This window comes from Silurus aristotelis (assembly GCF_946808225.1).
Source record: "Silurus aristotelis genome assembly, chromosome: 19".
NCBI lineage: Eukaryota > Metazoa > Chordata > Actinopteri > Siluriformes > Siluridae > Silurus > Silurus aristotelis.
The window spans coordinates 17,031,328-17,056,279 of NC_139592.1; the positions used below are offsets into that span (position 1 = coordinate 17,031,328).

The window sequence follows — 24,952 nt, forward strand, 5'->3', positions numbered from 1 at the left end:
ATGTGAATCTACTGGATCAACATGAAAATATAATAACAGCAGTCCCTGAGCCGATGGAAGTGACACCTGTGAAAGCTGCTGGTTGTTTCTGTTCAAATGAAACGTATACTGGTTCGGGGATGTTTATGGGAGTATCTGATTGTGACAGCTATTTGATGAATTTGGGCCAACATGATAATAAAAATATTAGTAAGTTGTATGAAGTAAAGTTTCGTGCACCACATCAGAAATATAGTAAAACTTTGATGGTAATGAATCAAGATTTGCCTGGAAATGTGACAATAGGAAATTTTAGAGATATTTGGTGGGTTTGTGGTGATAAGGCATATATATTTCTGCCTTATGGATGGATAGGATGCTGTTACATGGCAAAACTGAAGCTCCCATATGAGGTTTTTACAGTACAGAAGGGAGACGGTCCTGATACAAATCAGTCAAATGTTGTTTCTGCTAATAGGAGGAAAAGAGCATTGGCACAGTTCCATAATTTGGAGTCATACCATTGGAGAATAAGCCTAGGAGAAAAGTGGGGTATAGGACTGTTCCCATGGTATGGTGTGACATTTTTAGCTGATCATATTGATAACATCACTTATACATTACAGGGTTTCGCCAATGAGACAATAAGGGGATTTGATTTTCTGTCAAATACTCAAAGAAGTCACAGATTGACCCTGCTAAAGCATGACATGGCGTTAGATTATATATTGGCCAAGCAAGGTGGCCTATGTGTGGCTTTGAACTTAACTGGTGACGCATGTTACACCTTGATCCCCGATTCTTCTGATAATATGACTAGTGTTATAGAGGCATTGCAAAACATACGAGACGCCTTCGGTCCAGCTGAAGGAGCCGGATGGTCTGCTAATTCTTGGCTGCAAGACAAATTAGGTCCGTTAGGTGCAGTCCTAGTACAGATTTTTTTTGGCAGTTGTCGTATCGTTGTGTGTGATGTTGCTGACCTTTGCGAAAGCAATGATATTGCGATGGGTTGGAGTTGTGATGCCTGGGGACGGTACCCAGATGGCGCTGCTGCGAGCAGCAGATGAATATGGAATGGAATTAGATGGTGAACTGATGGAGAAGTATCCGTTTTGATATTAGTTCTTATTGTGATTCTTCATGTTATTTGGCTATAGGCTTACTTTTTAATAGTTTCCCCCTATACTGTGTTCGGGTGAAAGGGGGGTATGGAATGTGATATGATTCATTTGTTGCCTGAGAAGACGATACTGGTTGTTTTTTTTTTTTCTTTTCTTCTCTCCAAGGAAACAATATTGGGGAGTTTTGAAGGCTTGGAACAAGGAATGCTGTGATTCTACACATCGGCGACCCCATACTGAGAATCAACGCAGCCGCAGATGGACATTTTCCCCATACACATATATATGTTTATTATAGGATTTTATGTGTTACAGTATATCCAGTGACATTGATAGAAAATGTTTATACTAGTAGTAATCATAGTAAGTCATGATAGTTTTTAAGTTTCTTCTGATACATAACCAATGCATATGTATTACTTCTTGTTAAAATCTCGATTGGGCTGGAGTACAATTTGTGGCCACCTGGGGCAGAGGGGCCGTGAGAGCGGTTTTCCTGTCTTGATTGTTTGAAGGATATCTAAGGAGAAACGGCTGCCTGACAGGTTTTTTCTCTCTCACACTCCATAAATTCATTATATTGTTAAGGTTCTGTGACAGAATGTATTATTACTATTTCTGTAACCAATGATGAACATGTATGCTATATTTTTTTGTTTATCGTGGGATTATTGATCCCCCGAAGGGGGGAAATATGTAGTGTCTTAAACGTATAGTATCTTAAATGTGTAATATCTAAAAGCCTTAACTCATATAATTCTACAAATGGTGACAGTCCTGGAAAGGCCAAAGTTAATTACTGAACCATCTGGCCAAATGTTTTTCTTTAAGCCAAATGTATGAAAGGCCCATAGTGCTTATCTTATGAGCCGTGACTGGGAAAATGAGACGGGTGGTCGTCCTTAAATCAGTATAAGCCGAAGTATAGAATATGATCCAGGATGCATGTCCTCTTGGGAAAAGACCTCTGACCCATTCTCACTGTATGTTAAGATGAATGGTCTGGGAAAGTGAGTGCTGGTACATTTGAGATATATTAAATCTGGACAAAGACAGGTTTTCTCTTTAAGATAAACATTATTGCACAGTAGGCTCATATACATCTGTTATACATTAAGAGGCGGACCCAGAGAATGGTCAGAATATATAATGAGTGTGCAGCCATGGATCGGGAGTCAGACTTTGAATCAGAGCGTGCTGACTCCAGGCTTGACCGGAAGGCCTGTAAAGATGCTATATTTCTGTGCTGAATAAAAATCATTATTTACACGAAATAACTGCGTCTACGGAGATTCCTTCCAACCGACAGCTACACTCCATCAAGACGACGAAATACACAACAAGTGCTTTATAGGTCAGTAGTAGTATTTTAGTAATCAATGCGAGATTTAATTGAGAGCCAGTGTAGACAGATTAAAACAGGGGTTATGTGCTCATAATTACTAGATCTAGTAAGGACTCTTGCTGCTGCATTCTGAGATAACTGAAGCTTATTTCTGCACTTACTTGAACACCCAGACAGTAAAGCAATACATTAAACAGTAGTCTATTCTATATGTAACAAAAGCATGAACCAGTTTTGCTGCATCCTGTAACTACACTTCAAAATTTAGCAATAGTTCTAAGTTGAAAGAAGGTGATCCTGGTAATATTATTCATGTGAGCCTCAAAGTAAAGACTAGAGTCAATAGCAATGGAAGTGACCATGCTTTACCATGCTTTACTGTAAGGATACTATTGGCCAGATGATGATCAGTGCCAGACATTACATTTGGCATTCAGGCCAAAGAGTTCATGTTTCCCATGGTCTGAGAGTCCAAGTCCAGTGTGCATTTTACTGAGGAGTGGCTGCTATTTGGCCACTCTACCATAAAGGCCTGATTGTTGGAGTGCTGCAGAGAAGGTTCTCCTTTCTCGACAAAGAAACGATGAAGCTCTTTCAGAGTGACCATTGGGTTTTTGATCACCTTCCTGAATAAGGCCCTTCTCTCTCGATCGCTCAGTTTGGCCGGGCGGCCCGCTCCAGGAAGAGTCCTGGTAGTTCCAAACTTCTTCCATTTACAAATGATGGAGGCCACTGTGCTCAAAACAATGCTGCAGACATTTTTCTGTACCCTTCTCCAGATCGGTGCCTCAATACAACCTTGTCCCCGAATTGAATCTTTCAGGAATGTACTATCATTCATCATTCATCCATCTTCTCCCGCTTTATTCGTTAATTCGGGTCACGGGGGCAGCAGTCTAAGCAGATTCCCCAGACACTTCGTGTCCAGTGATCGGGCTGTCAAGGCCCCCGCCTTCGACTGCTGCCCAATCCTCTCAGCACCGGTCCCTTACGGTCCCTCCTGCAGGTGGTGAGCCCACGGAAAGGTGGCCCCACGTCGCTCCGACGTCAAAGTCCTTGGTTTATTTTGCTCGTAAGGGTCCCCTGGAGCATAGAGGGTTAAGGGCCTTGCTCAAGGGCCCAAGAGTGGCAGCTTGGCGATACCGGGGCTTGAACCCCCGACCTTCCGATCGGTAACCCAGCGCCTTAACCGCTGGAGCCACCACTCCCCTATCAGTGTATCATTAATGCAATTTATTTTTTTTTTGTTAACACAAGCCAGCAAAATTTGCATGCTTAACATGCTATTTAGACAGTTGCAAGGCACACAGTTTAAGAAAGCTTGTGTTCTCCAGAAATGGCGGTCCAGTTACATTAAAGCTAATTTAGACTCAACTCCGAGTTTAATTACCTGTTTTGAGTGAACTGTTGGAACTGAATGTTTTACCTACAAACAGCATTCTCATAGGGACTGGGGAGAATGTGTAGTACACTGGAAATTGCATCACTAGTAGATAAATATTGGTAGTAGTAGGCAAATTAAGGTGGGTCTATTGTAGCTGCAGATATGACTTATCTTTCAAACTTTTGTTTAATTGTTGTTTTACAACAAATATCACTTACCTACTTAATATTTACTTCATATAAATTATTTATTATGACGAATGTGACTGACCATGAGCTGTGGCCCCACAGTGGTGAGAAGGTCCATAGTGTTTGCAGGATACTGTAGGCCTATTCAGACCGTAACAGCCAACTGACCAAACTCAGTCAGTCGTTAGTGTTTTATTCTTAGGTTACATTCTGTTGTTAATGCCATTGTGATGTTTAAGGACGATCCAGTCAGTTTTGTGAAATGTGCACCACATTCAAAGTGCAATATAATAAAAAATTAATTACACATTATGTCATTCATTTATTTGATGTGCCTCCACATTTGCATCTTAAGCAAGTTCTGCTGACATCTACAGCAAGTCACCAGTGATTCATAATTCAAAACACTGTTCATAATGTATTACATGCATGACTACCACCCAAAAGAAGGGGGGTAGAGGTGGCAGGAAATATTATAACAGCCTAATCTGATGAAATAGAAGATTAAATGAGATATAATGAATAGCAAAAGCTGAAGGACAACATTTTTTAAGAGTCATTCACTGACATGCTCTCTACTTTGTTTTGCAGCTCAGTGGCAGTGGTTTGCTGCTTCTTTTTCTTCCCTCCCTCTTGTTGTTTCTTCTGCTTCTTTGACAAATCTAGGTCAATAGGAGCTGCCTTCACAAACTTGATTATTTCAGATAAGTCTACATTAGAAACACAAAAAAAGAAACACAAAAGCATAAAAATGTTACATGCAGCTATATATAATTTATCATTTTATTTTAATTTCATGCTGAAATCTTAAAAACATTGAGTGCATTTAAATTGCAAACTGAATTAAATTATTTGCAAATATTGTACCCATATTTTATTCATATTAGAACATAGAATACACAAAATGCGTAACAAAATTTTAAGAAAAAAAATGCGGTAACTTAATTTGATGGTTGCAACAGGCCTTATTGGGACAGGGGCAAAAAAAGGCTGGAAAAGCAAGTATTACTTAAAAGAAACATAACATTGCAAAGACTGAATATTTCATCATCCGCAGTACATCAATACTAAAAAAATCTAAAGATTCCAAGAAACGGGAGAAATCTGTGTGCAAGAGACAAGGGTGAAAATGGCCCTCACACAGCATTGTGTTATAACAGGCATGAACCAGTTATGGAAATGACTGTATGGGTTTAAAACCTGAGTGTAAAAGTTTGCTATGCCATCCACAAATCCAGGTTAAAGTCCTATAATGCAAAGAAGCAGCCAAATGTAAACATGAACATGGACAACCCCACACACTCTTCACCCTCCTGCCATCAGAAAAGTGGTTCCGAAGCATTCGGGTCGTTACATCCAGACTATGCAAGCTTTTTCTTGCAAGCCATTAGGCTCCTCAACACACATAACTGAAGTACTCAACTGTGTGTTACTGAACTGTACAACCTGAACTCAACACACACATTACTTATCTCAAAGCATTCCACCACCATTTATTTATTATTTAAATCATATTATACTGTTTACATGCTGTTTATGACAAATACCAACATTAGTATAAAAAAGATTTTTTGGAACCCGTGAATGCTGTGTCCTCCAGACTAGAGGAGAGGAACCATTTAGTGTATTATCATCGTTGAATTCAAAAGCCTACATGTCTATGGACTGGGCAGCTATGATCATCTGAAAAGGCAATGATGAAGGGTATATACAGGTTTTAAAGCAACAAATAATTCCAGCATGATGTCATTTTCAGGGAAGTCTTTGGATATTTCAGCAAGACAATGCTAAATTGCATACTGTACCTAAAACATTTATTTTCCATGAAATTAAAAATCCTGTATCAAAACACGAATGGGACAAGATTCATCTCCCAAAACTCAAGCAACTTGTCCCCTCAGCTCTGACCTATATAGACTTTTTACTGCTCCCTTGCTTACCCTTTTCTTTTAACATGGTCCCAACATTTTGAAATGTGCTGCAGCCATCAAATTCATAAGTTGCTTTGAGTAATATTGATCACTAAATCTAAAAAGGCCAATAATCAGTTAATATAATAAAATTCACTTAAAACATTGACATAGATTAAAATGTATAAATATGATTACCTGGAGGCATGAACTCCCTTAGTGGCTCTGGAACGATTATGCCCTCTGTAGTCTGGTAGTTTTCCAGAATAGCACATATTACACGAGTAGTAGCACACATGGTTGCATTGAGCATGTGCACAAACTCAACCTTGCCAAAAAAATAAAAAAAGTTTTAATTGGGTTTGCATGATATTGACAAAAACATTCTCTAAATGTTGTTTTGTATTTTATCAATAAAGATATTTGGACAATATTTTGCTAAGGGTGTTATTATGCTGGTACCTTAAGGACTAATGTGGACAGCTGACTCCTAAAATAATTTGGATTTTTAATATTTGGTGTGGTGGTTAGTTCATAGCAGTGATGGATTAAATGCTTACATTTGATCAATCAATCAGAATAATAAGAAATTTTGACTGTTACAAAGCTAATTAAATCAGTATTGATTAAAATAATTTTCACAATGCAAAAATACTTTAAATGTGAAACTATAACTGCCAGTAAGTCACTGTTTAATAAAAGTAATTGCAATTGAATGAATCACCCGTTTAAATGATTCGGGTCAGTCGCAGTGAATTACACACTATTGCTCAGAGACACAGTTTCTTGTTTAGTGAACATTTGTAATCAGAATAAAATAACAGAAGAAAAATGGCACTTTTCGTGCGATATTAACTATATAAAAATCATATAAAATGTACACATTTTCTGTATGCATATCTTGAATTTTGCAATCATTTTAAATGCATTTTAATATACTGAATCATGCAGTAAAAGAACGCACTCTAAAAGTGCACATGCATGAATCTGATTTGATTAACAATATATATCGTACACCCCATTTTCCGGACTCAGACACAGTCTCAGTGTTGAAGCTGAGGCTAAAAACATACTTATTTAGTCAAAGCCTTTTATCAGTAGGTTTTTCTAACAGTAGGTAAAAGAGCAAATCTAGAGGGATCATGGATACAGTGTGTTTATTAAACTGGGATATTTGTATGTTGTCGATCCCCCACTCTAACTCTTTAATGTGTTCACTTTTAGGTTTGTTGACAGTGATGCTACCGGAGTCTCCAACTGCACAGTGTCCTTAACTTTAAAAAAATATATATATAAATATATATATATAAAAAATGATCTTTTTCTCCCAGTCATATATCTCTCTCATATATATATATACATATATATGCTCCTGAGGCACTAGTGACCCATGTTCCTGCACCACTCTTCTCCTCGGTGCTGCCCACTTTTTCCCAGCCTGCCTCTGGAAGGTGTTATATTCAATTGGAGGCCTCTCTGTGCAGCTGGGAATGATTTCACATTAACAGCCTAGGGATCCATGAAATTACAGAGTAACAGGAGCTTTGAGGATGGATTTGGACTGTTCTTAATCTTAACAGTCTGCTATGCTGACTCAGCACTACAGGTTGCATTTGATCATCACTGCACACCTCAACATCGTTTAATTTAACTGTAATGAAGGAGGCATTTGGTGCCGCCCAGATTAGAATAGGTTCCCTCGAACCTGGTTCCTCTCAAGGTTTCTTTCTACCTTATGCCATTTCAGGGAGATTTTCAAAGCCACAGTTGCTCATTAGGGACAAACATACACTCAAAGAACAATCGTATTAATTCTTTATTACCACATTATGTGTAAAGCTGCTTTGAGACAATGTCCATTATTAAAAGCACTATACAAATAAAAATTGATTAAATTTTAAATTACGATTGTTTAATACTTTACCTGCAAATACATTTCAGTACTACACTATTTTAAGGGGCAATTTGCCTCTAGGAAAAGAAGCCATACCTTGTCCATCATCTTCTTCGTCTGGCCATAGCGTATACGTAAGCGGCGAGCTTGATAGTCTGTGCAGTTGGAGCAGGATACCAGTTCCCTAAAAGCCTGAGATCCTGGAAACCAGGCCTCCAAGTCCAGCTTCTTACTGGCTGCATGGTTTAAAGAACCTACAAAAAAGTCCAAAGGACTTTTGCTTACAAAACCACAATATAGACCACAGTTGGGCTGTAACAATTCCTCAAGTAACTAAAGTAATTCGATTACAAATATTTATATTAATAAGCGAATATGCTTCGTTTAGTCCATTTAACAACACAGAGAGCACTGCGTTACCCAAGGACTATTATTACTCACGCCCCACCCTCTAAACTCTGGCACGCTCTGGACAGTGAACACAGAAGACACTGCAGAATGAACAGGTAAATTTAGATTTAGAAGCCCACCACATTAAATAAACAGTCTGCCTAATTTAGAGATCTAACAATCAGCTCTGGAGAAGACGGAACAAGAAAAGTGAAGCAGAGGGGGGCCTCATTCACACACCAACAGCTTCAAAATTCAGGCCAACACATGGTTACCAGTGGTCTGGAACTCAGAATTAACTTTTTTTTTTTTTTTTTTTATGTGGCGGAAACTGGCTTCCATAGGATTGAGGCCAAAGAAAGAAAGAGGAAGTTTCCAAAGTTTGGGATAATTTCTAACTAAAACTTATAGAAAACACAGTGCATTTTATTATTAAAAATACTTATAATAATAATAATAATAATTGGGATAAAAGGAATAATTGGTAGAACGCTTGATTACTAAAATAATCGATAGCAACAGCATCAGACCATAGTGTATTTACAAAATTGTACCATAAAGTAAATATACTGAATGTTGTGGAGGAGGGGGTATGGCTGTGCCATATTCAGTGAATGAAGAGTGTAGCTATCAAAATCAAAGAGCAAGGCTTTTACACATACCGTCTTTCATTGAGTGACATAAGTATAAAAAGACACGGGATCACAGCTGCTTATGAGAGAGACAGCACACTAAGCAGTGTGGGTGCAAGCATGTGTAAAAGTGAAAGTAAAATGTGAAAATATGCACTTGGTTAAATAAAGCCGTTCATTGAGAACTTGTTGGCTGCATCTCAATCCTTCGTTTTTGAGCGTGTACGCTTATCACAAATGGAGTTAAAATTAGCATTAACTGTTACCATTGAAAATGACAATTTTAACATAATTACAACAATTACTACTAAACTACAGTTTTTATATAACTGCCCGTGTGATACACTACAGAAGTAGTTAAGATCAACTCTCAATTTCCAAGCAAAAAAAGACAAAGACTGACCAGAGACAATGTTGACAATGCGGTAGGGTAATCCCAGAGACTGGTAAAAATCTTCTGCAGTTGAGATCATCTCATCAAACATCTCCCAAGACTTGTTGTCATGAGGTGAAGCATAGATGAACTGTTCGATCTGTGTTGGGATTTCCAAAGATGATATAGTTATATAAGTTAGAATTTAGAACATTTTAATATTACTTCTAAAGTGTGGAAATTGTGCATTTGTACCAGTCAACAACCCAAATAGAAACAACCATATGATAAGCAAACTAACCTTTTCAAACTGGTGAACCCTAAAAATGCCACGGGTGTCTCGACCATGGGAACCCACTTCCTGTCTGAAGCAGGTAGAAATGCCAGCATAACGGATAGGCAAGTCCTCTGGCTTAAGCCACTCATCTCTCAAAAAGGCTGCTATAGGCTGTTCTGAAGTGGCAATCAAATACTTCTCATCAACTGATGTATCATCAGAATGCTCACTGCCCTTCCCAATAACCTGCAAAGATAGGGTTGATTGAACAAACTGAGAAACTCTAAACAATGAGAAAACGTCTTAAAATTCAATCCAATTACTGAAGATAAGAATACGCATTGAAATTCATATTTATTTAAATAACAAAAGGTATTAGAAGTGGGCACTAAGAGTGAATAGAATATACATAGATTATTTCACAGGAGAAAATTCTAGATCTTTATTCTAATCCTAATCTATAAAAAGTAAAAAAAAATAATAATAATCACTAGCTGACAATAGCACAATGGCTCGCATCATCCTGTGCAATCACCTCACATTTGACATCACTAAAATATAAATAATAATTAAAAAAGAAAAATACACTTAATTCACTTTCTCAGCAACTACTTGAAGAAGCGGAAACAGAAAAGTGTGAAACAACTGAAAATGTCATATTGTAGGTTCTTCAAAGTAGCCACCTTTTGCTTTGATTACTGCTTTGCACACTCTTGATGAGCTTCAAGAGGTAGTCACCTGAAATGGTTTTCACTTCACAGGTGTGCCCTGTCAGGTTTAATAAGTGTGATTTCTTGCCTTATAAATGGGGTTGGGACCATCAGTTGTGTTGTGCAGAAGTCAGGGGGATACACAGCTGATAGTCCTACTGAATAGACTGTTAGAATTTGTATTATGGCAAGAAAAAAGCAGCTAAGTACAGAAAAACGAGTGACCATCATTACTTTAAGAAATGAAGGTCAGTCAGTCCGAAAAATTGGGAAAACTTTGAAAGTGTCCCCAAGTGCAGTCACAAAAACCATCAAGCGCTACAAAGAAACTGGCTCACATGCGGACCGCCCCAGGAAAGGAAGACCAAGAGTCACCTTTGCTGCGGAGGATAAGTTCATCCGAGTCACCAGCCTCAGAAATCGCAGGTTAACAGCAGCTCAGATTAGAGACCAGGTCAATGGCACACAGAGTTCTAGCAGCAGACACATCTCTACAACTGTTAAGAGGAGACCGTGTGAATCAGGCCTTCATGGTAGAATATCTGCTAGGAAACCACTGCTAAAGAAAGGCAACAAGCAGAAGAGACTTGTTTGGGCTAAAGAACACAAGGAATGGACATTAGACCAGTGGAAATCTGTGCTTTGGTCTGATGAGTCCAAATTTGAGATCTTTGGTTCCAACCACCGTGTCTTTGTGCGACGCAGAAAAGGTGAACGGATGGACTCTACATGCCTGGTTCCCACCGTGAAGCATGGAGGAGGACGTGTGATGGTGTGGGGGTGCTTTGCTGGTGACACAGTTGGGGATTTATTCAAAATTGAAGGCATACTGAACCAGCATGGCTACCACAGCATCTTGCAGCGGCATGCTATTCCATCCGGTTTGCGTTTAGTTGGACCATCATTTATTTTTCAACAGGACAATGACCCCAAATACACCTCCAGGCTGTGTAAGGGCTATTTGACCAAGAAGGAGAGTGATGGGGTGCTGCGCCAGATGACCTGGCCTCCACAGTCACCGGACCTGAACCCAATCGAGATGGTTTAGGGGTGAGCTGGACCGCAGAGTGAAGGCAAAAGGGCCAACAAGTGCTAAGCATCTCTAGGAACTCCTTCAAGACTGTTGGAAGACCATTTCAGGTGACTACCTCTTGAAGCTCATCAAGAGAATGCCAAGAGTGTGCAAAGCAGTAATCAAAGCAAAAGGTGGCTACTTTGAAGAACCTAGAATATGACATTTTTCAGTTGTTTCACACTTTTTTGTTATGTATATAATTTCATATATAATTCCATGTGTTAATTCATAGTTCTATTCCTTCAGTGTGAATCTACAATTTTCATAGTCATTAAAAAAATAAAGAAAACTCTTTGAATGAGAAGGTGTGTCCAATCTTTTGGTCTGTACTGTACACACACACACACACACACACACACACACACACACACACACACACACACACACACACAGTGGTACCGCGACATACAAGTGCCCTAACATACGAGTTTTTTGAGATACAAGTGCGCCCCGTGCCTCAGTCAGTGTTGCTGATTCGTCTCGATACACACGCACACAAACAAAGGTTGTGACGAATCTCGAGATGAATCAGCAACACTGGCCTCAGCATCTTTGATAAGTTGTGCTCGCGTTTTGTGCTTTTTGTACATTTACAGTACTTTATTACATTTCTTTTTATAACCATGGGTCACAAGAAAGTGAGTGGAAAGGTCAGTGCTCAGAAGATGATGATGATGTCTATTGAATTAAAGCGTGAAATCATAGGAAAACATAAGCAAGGTGTGCAAGTGATTGACTTGGCGAAGCAGTACAGGTGTAGTACTTCAATGATATGTACTATACTTAACCAGTTTATTTCTTTACATTCTCTTATGTTTTTATACAATATGTCATTTATAAATAAATTTTTCTTATTCAAAAACACGTAACAAAAACAACTGGGGTGGCATTTTGGGGGCTGGAACAGATTAATGGCATTTCAATGGGGAAATTTGCTTTGAAATACGAGCAAGGTTACGGAACGAATTAAACTCGTATGTTGAGGTACCACTGTGTGTGTGTGTATATAATATATATATATATATATATATATATATATATATATATATATATATATATATATATATATATATATATATATATATATATATATATAGAGAGAGAGAGAGAGAGAGACATACACACACACACACACACAATATAAATATATATATTTATATACACACACACACACACACACACACACACACACACAGTATTTTCCGGACTATAAGCCGCTACTTTTTTTCCCCCACGCTCTAAACCCCGCGGCTTAAACAATGACCGCACCACATCATAAATATGGATGAGGTTCCTCTGACGTTTGACCTGCTGCTCACTCGGACTGTCAACAGGAAAGGAGAATCATTCGTCACGCTGAAAACAACCGGGCATGAAAAAAAACACACACTCCACCGGTGTTCCGAGCTGCACGGCATCGGGAGAAAAGCTTCCACCGATGGTGATTTTTAAATGCACAGCAATGCCAAAAGAAAAACTCTCGAGAGAAATTGTTGTGAAAGGAAAGAGGAAGACAGTGAACAATTACTTTCTTGGTAGGCTACTGTTTAGATACAGACACTGTCTATCGTTAAAGCCTGTGTAAAGTTCATTAGTTTCAATGTGGGCACCTGTGGCTTATAGACAGGTGCGGCATATTTATGTTCAAAAGAAAAATTTTTGTAAAAATTTGTGGGTGTGGCTTATATTTGGGTGTGGTTAATATTCCGGAAATTACGATTAATATATATATTTTAAAGAATATCTTTTCTTGGAAAAATACTTCAGAAATGAGACTTGGCTATATCTAAGAGTAGTCAATGTGCAGCTTATATAGCATTATATATATTTTCTGTCCTCTAAAAATATAAAATAAATAAAAATATAAAAGAAATTGAGGAACAGGCAAGGAGAAGTTTGCCTAATTATACATTTTTTTTTCCCCTCTGTAGTGCCAGAACGCTTTACACATTAAAACTTAAAATAGTCATTAGGATTGCATGGCATCAAACTAAGCATCCCTGGAGAGAACTCTCTAGAGGAGACTAACAAGATAAAGCAGGGGTGGCCTTGTTAATACACCAACAGCTTCAAACTTGAGATCTGCACTCAGGGGGTACCGTAGAATCCAACGCAAACGAGTGGGGCACGGGACAAGATTTGATGGGTGAATGCTGGTGAGGGGCAGTAAAACACTCGTGTGTGCAGGTTGCGGGAGAATAAAATAATTTGCAGGACTCGTGCAGAAAAATCAGCAAATTTCTTTTTTTTTTATAAATAAATGACAAAAAGCAAATAAACTTATGTATCTACTGCACAAAAGCAACAATGGCAATTAAATAAAACGATTTACAAGGGCAAGGTCAGAAGCTACCCCTCATGTGATTCATGTCTGGAGCGCAAGACAGACGTGAATCGCTGAGTGCTACAGATATTACTTAATTATTAAAGCAAGGGACATACAAACCTGCTTGTAGGAGATTTTAATATTCATGTAGATGATGAAAACGATGCCCTAGGATTATCATTTGTCGATTTACTAAACTCTTTTGGAGTTAAACAAAACGTCACCAGACCAAACCCACCGTTTTAACCACACACTAGACTTAATAATATCCCACGGAGCAGACGTCACTGATATAGATATTTTACCCCAGAGTGATGACATCACAGACCATTATCTCCTACTGTACACACTACCGGTAGAGCAGATTAACCGTGTTTCACCACGTTATCGACCTGGTAGGACTATTATTCCAACCACTAAGGACAGATTCATAAATAACCTGCCTGATTTATCTCAGTTTCACATTAAACCCATAAATGCTGATCATCTTGATGAGATGGCGAACAACATAGACCTTATCCTCACTAGCACTTTATACACTGTTGCCCCCATCCGGTTAAAAAAGGTTCGAGAACAAGCACCTGCACCTTGGTATAATAGTCATACACATGCCCTAAAGAGAACAACACGTAATCTGGAGAGAAAATGGAGGAAAACTAAATTGGAGGTATTTAGAATTGCGTATAAAGACAGTATGCTTAGCTACAGACAGGCGCTAAAAGCTGCTAGAGCTAAACACCTGAGCAAACTCATAGAAAATAACAAAAACAATCCCAGGTTCCTTTTCAGTACAGTCGCTAAATTAACAACAAATCAGGGATCTGAAAAATGTGTTCCATCACAGTTTAGTAGTGAAGACTTTATGAATTTCTTCACTGAAAAAATAGATAACATTCGAAAAACAATTGTGGCAGTTCAACCTCTGACAGCATCTCCCGACACAATCGTACTTACAACCCCACAACTACACTGTTTTACATGTATAGGACAGGAAGAGCTGTATGATGCTATTATGAAAGCTAAATCAACAACATGTCAGTTAGATCCAATTCCCACTAAACTACTGAAGGAAGTGTTATATACAGCTGGTGAGCCTCTTTTAAATATTATTAACTCCTCACTATCGTTAGGTCATGTCCCTAAATCCCTCAAGTTAGCAGTTATTAAGCCCCTCATTAAAAAACCTAATCTGGATCCAAACACGCTATCGAATTACAGACCAATTTCAAATCTCCCATTTATGTCTAAGATTTTAGAAAAGATTGTCGCTGCCCAGCTATGTAACCACTTGCAGGAGAACAATATCTTTGAAGAGTTTCAGTCAGGTTTTAGGCCCCATCATAGCACAGAAACTGCTCTAGTTAAAATCACTAACGACCTGTTTTTAGCTTCAGACCAAGGCTACATCTCCCTATTAGTTTTACTAGATCTTAGTGCTGCGTTCGACACTATAGATCATGATCTTCTCCTCGATCGCTTACAGAATTACATCGGTATTCAGGGACAGGCATTAAGCTGGTTTAAATCCTACCTGTCCAATCGTTACCATTTCGTAGATTTAAATGGAGAGCTATCCAGGATAATGCTAGTAAATTATGGCGTGCCACAAGGGTCAGTTCTGGGACCCCTGCTTTTTACAATATACATGCTTCCATTAGGAAATATTATTAGAAGGCATGGAATTAGCTTCCATTGTTATGCTGATGATACCCAGCTATATATTTCATCCAAACCAGGCGATACAGCTCAATTAGCTCGCATAACTGAGTGTGTTGAAGAAATAAGAGATTGGATGACCCATAACTTTCTGCTATTAAATTCTGATAAAACGGAGATTTTGCTCATCGGCCCAAAAAATAGTACACAGAAGCTCCAGCATCTCAGCCTGCATTTAGACGGTTGTTCTGTAACTACTAGTTCAACGGTAAAAGACCTGGGAGTTATTTTAGACAGCAACTTATCTTTTAAAAATCACATCAATCAAGTTACAAAAACAGCCTTCTTTCACCTTAGAAATATTTCTAAGCTAAGAAATATGTTATCTATATCTGATGCAGAGAAGCTCGTCCATGCGTTTATGACCTCTAGAATAGACTACTGTAATGCATTACTAGGTGGATGTCCTGCATCATTAATAAACAAGCTTCAGTTAGTTCAGAATGCCGCAGCAAGAGTTCTTACTAGGTCAAGAAAATACGATCATATAACCCCAATCTTATCGTCCCTACATTGGCTTCCTATTAAGTTTCGAATAGACTACAAACTACTGCTACTCACTTATAAAGCACTAAATGGTTTGGCTCCCATGTATCTATCCAGTCTCTTAACACGCTACAATCCGTCACGCTCCCTGAGATCTCAAAACTCTGGGCTTCTAGTAGTTCCTAGAATAGCAAAGTCCACTAAAGGCGGTAGAGCATTTTCACATTTAGCTCCTAAACTCTGGAATAGTCTTCCTGACAGTGTTCGGGGTTCAGATACACTCTCCCAGTTTAAGTGTAGATTAAAAACATATCTTTTTAGCAAAGCCTACACATAACACACATCACACACATCACATCACAACCTTGTGCTCCAGAACATCTGATCACATGCACATTATCAACTTGTGCTGTTAATATCATGAACAGCAGCTACGCTAATTCCTCTCCACTGCTTCTCTTTCTCTCCCCATCCCGAGGCTTCCTGAGGTTTGGCCAGCTCCAGTCACGTCCCACCTCGTGAAGATTATGGACCTATGGATGATCATGGAGAAGTAGATGCCGAGTGTTTAAAGGCCCTGGCATGGAGAAGCTGATGCTGGATCTATGATGATCACAAATTGTTCTGTATTGTTGAAAGATTTATGACCAAACTTTTGATGTCACCCATATGAGGATGGGTTCCCCTTTGAGTCTGGTTCCTCTCAAGGTTTCTTCCTCATATCATCTAAGGGAGTTTTTCCTTGCCACTGTCGCCACGGCTGCTCATTAGGGACAAACGCACACCATTCACCTTCACTGTTGTTTTCTGTAAAGCTGCTTTGAGACAATGTCTGTTGTGAAAAGCGCTATACAAATAAACTTGACTTGACTTGACTTGACAAACCTTGGCCTGATGTGGAATCCATGTTCCCCCCAATGAACCGCAGCTCCCCAGTACCAGCTGCACTCATGCAGCCTTAGAAAATTATGCTACCACCAACATCCTTGACAGAACGCAAGACAACTTTTCTTGGTGCTCCTCACCATGGCGCCATCACACATGCTATACATGCAGGACATTTATTCATTCATTCATTCATTTTCTCCCACTTATCTGTAATTCGGGTCACGGGGGCAGCAGTCCAATCCGCCCAATCCTCACAGCACCGCCCCTTACGGTCCCTCCTGCAGGTGGTGAGCCCACGGGAAGGCGGCCCCATGTCACGGACCTTGATATTTCCCTCGCAAGGGACCCCCGGAGCACAGAGGGTTAAGGGCCTTGCTTAAGGGCCCAAGAGTGGCAGCTAGGCGATACCGGGGCTTGAACCCCAGACCTTCCGATCGGCAACCCAGCGCCTTAACCGCTGGAGCCACCACTCCCCCTTCACATGCAGGACATGGTTCCAGTAATTCATGCTCTTGTTCAGGTTGTCTTTAACAAACCGTTTGCAGGCTTTCTTGTGATCTAGCTTCAGAAGAGGCTTCTTTCTGGGAAAACGGCCATGCAAATCGACTTGTTGCAGTGTGCGGCGTATGGTCTGAGCTCTGACAAGCGGACCTTCCGATTCTAAAACCTCTAATGCAATGTCTGTTTTTTGAAGCAACTTTTGCACCTCAAATATAGCACGAAGACATAACTTTTTTTATCGCCCCTTGCGAGGCCTGTTCCAAGTGAAACCACTCTGTACAACTCTGGTCACCGTACTGTAACAGTTTTAGTGTTACCAATCTTCTTATAGCCTCGGTCATCTTTGTGGAGAGCAACAATTCTAATTCCCAAATCCTTAGAGGTTTTTTGTCACGAGGTATTTCGAAAATAATAGCTGTATGTTGAGTTATTTTCAGAGGACAGTAAATCTATACTGCTGTACAAGCTGAACATTGACTACTCTAAAATATATCCAAGTTTCATTTCTATAGTATTGTCCTTTGAGAAGATATACTAAAATAGTTGCTAAAATGTGAGGGGTGTACTCTCTTTTGTGAGATACTGTATATATGGCATTGATTTAAACACTAAAAGCAGAAACAACAAAACAAAGAAACCATTGTGAGAGAATTAAGACAATTCTGAATAAGAGCAAATATACATTATAATCATATGATAATGGCATTTACTTAATTTTATCAGTTACCTTTTTAATAATGGAGCACATTTAAATGTAGCAGCTTATTTCCAATTCTTATAGACTAAAATCTGTATTTTTTTCTTCCTAATTTCACCTTAGTCAATAAAAGAACCGTAAGGTAAAAACCTTGTACAGTTCCTCATCGAACTGGCTGAGTTGTGCAACCTCTTGCATGACCTCTTTCCGCATGAAGAAAGGTGTATAGAGGAGTGTGTAATTCTTGCTGTAAAGGATGCGTAGGGCGAAATTTATCAAAGCCTGCTCCAGGAAAACTAGAGGTCCCTAATAAAAATGACAACACAAACATCATACACAAATGGTTAGTATACAGGGCAAGTATACTTGAATATTAACAGACATTATGATACAAAATTTAAAATTATGCCCCATTACTAATAATTAATATAATAAGCACCTTAATTTTCCCGTTTTATTTTGTAGCCTGATTCCTTAATGCGATTTTCTCCCACATTAATCTACTCTATGGCACTCTGCCATAAAGCCTAAATCAAGGTCACAGTGATGGTTGACATTCTGCAAGTCTAGTGTGCTGCTATGAATCTTCAATGCAGTAGAATTTTTATTTTGTAGCTTTTCCAAAATCTGAAGATCAACAAAATCCATTCTCTGAACTCTGTACTACCGCCCGCGATAAACGAAAAACCAAGATTAAAGGACGCTACCCCAAAAATGCTATTTTATGTATAAATCACTGTACTGTTAACATTTTACTTCATTTTATAATTAATAATTATATTTGTATTAATAAATGTAATTTTTTCAACATAGGTTTTTTGGTCTATCGTGCTATCTGCAAAACAAATTACTTATGTGGCAAATGCAATTCCACAGTAAACCAGGGGTGTGACATTCATACCATGGTAAAGCGGGGGGATTACTGTAGTTATCTCAATGTAAAAATCAAGTTTTACAAGTTTTTTTAATTAAATTAATACATTTGAAAAAGTCTGAAAACACCAAATAATGTGGTTCTACATTTTCTACAGAAGACTAGGCAGCCTCACCTGCCATGTATGTTCAAAATAAATACTGCTGCATAATGTAGCTAATTATACATAAATGAGTGTCATTTTTATACTCAACCTTCAAGAAATATCCTCTGCTTCCTGCAATGACTGCACCTTTCTCTCCTTCATATCCATCCACCATGACAACCAGATCAACATGAGAGTACTTCTTCTGCACTGTGCAGTCACCCCAGGTGCGCTCAACTTTATTATCAGCATCCTAATGAAGAGCAACAGAAATCAACAACGTACTAATCTGAAATGATTTTATAGGAAATAATCAAGAGATTTCTGCTTTCTTTATAAGTACAAAATAAATTAGTCAACAATTATATTGGAAATGTTCTGCTACTCCATTATTTATGAAGATTTTGGATTTGAGATTTTATTAACTGTATGCCCGATTTAGAAGGTGATCTAACAGTGTGCATGTAAGTAATAGCCACATTGTTGACAAAGGGAAGCATCATAATGTATAGACTAAAATGGTGCCAATAATTGTGCCAAACGTACATTTGACAAAGATATCAGAATCAGAATCAGGTTTATTGCCAAAGTGTGTTGACACACACACACAAGGAATTTGGTTCCAGCTTTTAGTGACTCAAAAGTACAGACATAAACAAAACCTATACATGACAAAACAGACAAGACAAGACAAAAACAGACTATACAAGACAATACAGACAATGTGAGACAGTATAGACAGTGTGGGTAATAAATAGGGATACAGCTCAGTAATGTACATAGTGTGAGAGTGCATGGTAGTGCAAATGACAATATTGTGTGTCAGGTATGATAGAGAGTTTACTATAAAACTTTGTACAGTATATAGCAGCCATAGTGTGTGCAACATATACAGACAATGTGATGACTGACAGTTCTGTGTGGTACTTAGATAGATATGAGCAGGGAATATACTTATAGTCAGTTGTTAGTGAGGGTGATTGCTTGGGGAAAGAAACTGTTCCTGTGTCTGGCAGTTTTGGTGAACAAATGTATCATAAAAAATATGTTTCACAAAAATTATCTTTTAATTTGCATGCATATCACATTTTTATGAATTGTTTTAACAAAAAGACCAAAAAGGTTAAACAAAGGGACTGTACATAAGAAAAATCTTATTTTTAAGAGCTACAACAGAAAAGAATGAAAACAAAGAAGCAAAATCTCACCTCATCATTGCTAATGGGAACAGAAGTGTGTAGGAGGTTGCCGATTTCTCTCAGGGACTCAAATCGCTCCATTTCCAGCCTCAGTCTTTCTTCGTCTTTTTTTTGAATTGCTTCATCCACCAACATTCGAACCTTCTTAATCTGAGTCACATTCAGTGTCTGTTAAAGAATAACATACAGAAACAGAAAAAGTAAAAAAAAATGTATACAACAAAGTACAAAGCACACTTAACATACTTAAAGACTTGAGAAGCCTTTAAACAAAAGCAGTGATGAAAACTTGCAAAGCTTTAAACAGGACAATTAGAGTGATAAACAACCTTAAACACATTTCAAGTGTACATACACTACCTCACTAACTACATTTTTGCAGTATTTATTGATGTTTACACGGTTTTATCCCAAAGCAACTTGATATGTTTAAGACTGGAGACTGTGCTAGCCATTCAATGAATCCTATCGCATTGTATCCCCCCCCCCCCCCAAGGTAGTTCTGACACAGCCTGGAGGTATGTTTTGTGTTATTGTACACCTATAAAAAAAAAATTTTTAAACCTCTAGCAGTCTACCCCATATACCTTTGTACCATTTAAAGTTATTTCCTGAAAAATCCATATTATATTCAACAAACTAGGTAATTTAACAGTATGAAATTTTACTTTAACCACATAAATAAAACTTTTCTTCTTTTCATTGAAAAATCCTCCCTTAGCATGAATAACAGCTTTACACATACTTGGCATATTAACGGTTTATTTCTCCATTCAGCTGAAATACTTGGCCATGCTTCTTGTAAAACATATCAAAAGGGTTCTCTACTTGGATATTTCTTTCTGACCCTGCAATCCATTTTATCCCAGAACAGATCAATAGGGTTTGGCAGTGGTGTCTGGGCAGGTCATTCCATGATAGTGTTATCTATGTGACTGTTTATTCTGAAATTACACTTACAGAGCGTGGTCAAATGTTTCATGTCATTCTCTTTTTGTAAAGTGAAGTTGGATATAATGTAAAAAAGACTCCAAGAAACATGGATGAGAAAAAGCTAAATAGAAATAATTGCAGTAAAAACACAATCAACCTGAGAGCATACTCATGATCGAGATGATCTAAAAATCACTAGCAAAATCATCTTCATTTATATACATTGTATGCCTTGATTACCATTCAATTTGGAAACTCCACTTATTTTGGCCTTCCCCAGTTACCATTATCTCAAAAATGTCCTTCTTCAATAAGTCATATTTACAGGACCACCTCACCTGTGCATGAGGATCTTACTGTTAAGGCCAGTGAAGATTATGCTAAAGATTTTACTAAGCTGTCCAATGGTTTCTCTTCTGCAAGTTTGTTGATTTGTTAATTTGTTTTCGGATTTGTTGATTTGTTTCCGGATTTGTTGATTGGTTTCCGGATTTGTTGATTTGTTTTTGGATTTGTTAATGTGTTTTGCACTTCTCGGCCACCGTACAATCTGGCCCAGAGCATTTCAAAATAAAAGCTCTAAACCAGCGGTCCCCAACCTTTTTTGCACCACGGACCGGTTTAATGTCAGACAATATTTTCACGGACCGGCCTTGAAGGTGTATAAATAGCAGCGGATTAATACAACAAAGTAAAATGATACGACCGGCATAACATTTTTTTTTTTGGTATTTTCTAAATATAATAATAACCCTAAATCCACTGTGTTGCTTTTTTGTTCATTTTGCAAGCTTGGGGATTCCAATTTAGTGGTAATGTATTATGTGTTAGCGGCCGTAGCAGCCCCTTTAAGAAAGTGCAGATGGAGGTAAGTCATGACCAAGGCACCTTGACATGCATCAAGAGTCATAGACCGATGTGGCGGAGAGAATCCGGTAATTTTCCAAAATAAAACATCATTCAGAATCAGATAATTAATAAAACAAAAATAATGTAAGTTATGTATTCTTTCTGTGCGGCCCGGTACCAAATGACCAGGGGGACCACTGCCCTAAACAATTTTCCCTAGCTGCTGTGTGCAATTTCCTTTTTTTTTGGCTCTTCAATTTAGAGTGTACAGTCTGTTCATTGAATAAGCATGGGGTTTCAATTAAGTATTAATTCCTGTACTCTAGCTAAGTTCTTCTATAAGAGCCAAAGATTTCACTTTTGGACTTCTGACCACAATTTTCTTCTAGTTATTCATTGTCCAATTCTTGCATGTTTTTGCCTTTTCCCTAGTCTGTTGCAGGCAAACATAAGGAACATGCATGTATCTCAAAAACCATAAAAGACTAGGTGTTTCCAAAATTTTAAACAATCTTGCTCAAGGGCACAGTCATGGTAGCTTGGTTGTGCTGAGATCTGAACTCACAGCTTTCCAATCAGAAGGTCCAACGTCTCAAAAACCACTGAACACCTTAACATTTATAAGATATATTACTAAATCAGACTCACTGATAAGATGTTTGCTGTCAGTGTCTCCAGGTTCTGGACCTCCTCTGGGAGGGTTTCATCATCTCCAATTGGCTCCTTCTTCTATTGACAATAAAACAAAATATAAAATAAAATGTTACTGGCTTCCCAGCAATGTCCACACTTACCAAGGAGTCCAGGCTCATCAACAAATCACAACATTCATGAACAATATTTACACAAGCATTTATAAGAAACATAAAAATGTTAAGAAATTGAGCAAAGATGAACAAATTATAAGACCTTTGCTAAAGAAATTGTTCTTAAACTAAAACACTTCAATCATTGGGACTTGTACCTTCATTTTCTCACCAACAGATTTGCTGCATAAATTCTTTGCTTTGTTGAGGTTGTCAGTAATGAAGCGACCTAGAAGAAGAAGATAAACGATATGATACATACTGGTTTAGCCCTTTGATGGGGCTTTCATTCAATCAAACTATAAATCATTGAGATATTTGACCAAGAACGTACTGATCATATCTATGACTCGTAATAACTTGGTTTAAGAAATTGCAATACTGCACATTTTCTATTTTTTGTACATGATGTGTGCAAGAAGACTTGAATTTGTGTTAAAATAGCTTTTAGAGGTCAAAAGATTTTACTATTCCAGACGTTTAAAAAGTAGACAGACGTGACAAATTCAAGAAGGAATAATGGAAATCGCTGTTGAAACCGTATAATGACAAGCAGAAAAATCTACGAAAACTAGATCAAATTAACGACCACACTATAGACCGAATTCCTTCATTCAGAAGGATTGCATCAGACTGCTTCTTGAGGTGTGATTACATCATCATACTGAGGCAATTATATTTTCTACACAACACATACTTATCTTTTATCATCAACAACTTATAATTGTCGATAAAGGTTAGTGTCATTTGTTTGGGCAATTAGAATAAATATATATAAATAAGTAAATTCCATATCTGATACTAGGCTAGCCGAATGACCGTGATAAATCGATAGCCAAATCAACGGCTAGCATGCTAACCCAGAACATCTTACTATTTATTTATAAGCACGTAACAATAATTTAGAATGAATTCGCAGTCATTTTTATGATGCGCATTAAAAACGATACGGAACTAAATAACCATCGTGTAGCTAAAAACATGGTAACTAGTTCTCGATTGACATATGGGTACGTAACATCAACTACCTTTGTAACCAAGTAAATTAAAATAATAACTCACACTTCCTCCACTCCGTATCTGCTTGAACGAGTTTATCCACCAAGGACACATCTTTAAACCGTTTTCGTTGCGTTTCTCTCACAATTTCTGGATCGCCGCCTTTGTCGGTCCGAAAAAGGTCTAGATCAAGAACCATGATCCCGCGCTTCTATTGTATGAAGACGTATTGGGTTATGTAGCTCTATGCTGTTTTATGAAGCACCAGGGTTCTTGAGTAACGTTGCTTATGAGGTATGAGTCTTATGACGTGCTTTGGTGAACTGTGAATTCGATTGGCCAAAGTGGAAAATTACATCCTTACAACTTGCAAATACAACTTACAAGACCCCAGGGACTCGGCGTGGTTTACACGGACGGTATTGTTTACGTTACAATAATATCAGATTAAACTGAATGTTTAAGAGTACTTTATCAAACCAGTACTAAAAGGTCTGTATTGGAAAATCGCAAAGTGTTTTTTTTATTTGAGTTACGTGCTCTGATGGAGTGAACAATTGATGCCCGTCTTGTTACAACTGGCAAATTACCACTTACAATGTAGCGCGAATGCAGCGCCAGGCAACTCATCGCGCATGTGCGCGTGGTCACTCATGTTTAAAAAAAACGCTAGGCTGAATCGCAAATAGGTCCCTACATCCTATATAAGCGAACTTCTTAGGGTATAAAAACAAATGCCTTTATAGTGCACTAATATTAAAAAGTAAGTTATTTGTGACTCAGCCTGTGGCAGACAGGGATTTGGAGGTGAAGAAGAAGAAGAAGAGAGTGAGGACTGAATAAAAGAATAAGATGGTGGAAACTAAAGGAGGAAGACTGTTGCGTGAGATTTAGGGAAGAGTTCAGACAGGGGATGGGTGGTGGTACTGGATGATTTGGCAACTACTGCAGCCGTAATTAGGGAGACTGCTAGGAAAATACTTGGTGTGATATCTGGAAAAAGAATGGATGACAAAGAAATGTGGTGGTGGAATGAGGAAGTACAGGAAAACATAAGGAGAAAGAGGTTGGCGAAACAGAATTTAGAGGATCAGCAAAAAGAGATGAAAAAAGTAGGCGAGAGAACAAGGAGATGCAATTAGTAAATAGGCATGTGGCAAAAGCCAAGGAAAAGGCATATGATAAGCTGTATAAAAAGTTGGACACAAAGGAAGGAGAAAAGGATGTGTAACAGTTAGCAAGGCAAATAGAC

General features: G+C 38.2%; 1 protein-coding gene across 1 annotated transcript; it reads right to left on the reverse strand.

Moving 5' to 3' along the window:
• Nucleotides 1-4,327: 4,327 nt before the first annotated feature.
• sars1 (seryl-tRNA synthetase 1) lies at nucleotides 4,328-24,318 on the reverse strand. The gene is made up of 11 exons (XM_083570539.1): nucleotides 23,764-24,318; nucleotides 22,860-22,930; nucleotides 22,544-22,624; nucleotides 20,123-20,281; nucleotides 19,024-19,167; nucleotides 18,046-18,201; nucleotides 9,521-9,742; nucleotides 9,250-9,379; nucleotides 7,921-8,078; nucleotides 6,129-6,258; nucleotides 4,328-4,730 (listed from the first exon to the last, which is right to left on the reverse strand). Exons 1-11 carry the CDS (start codon nucleotides 23,897-23,899, stop codon nucleotides 4,570-4,572), a joined length of 1,548 nt encoding a protein of 515 aa, XP_083426665.1. The 5' UTR covers nucleotides 23,900-24,318; the 3' UTR covers nucleotides 4,328-4,569.
• Nucleotides 24,319-24,952: the final 634 nt, after the last annotated feature.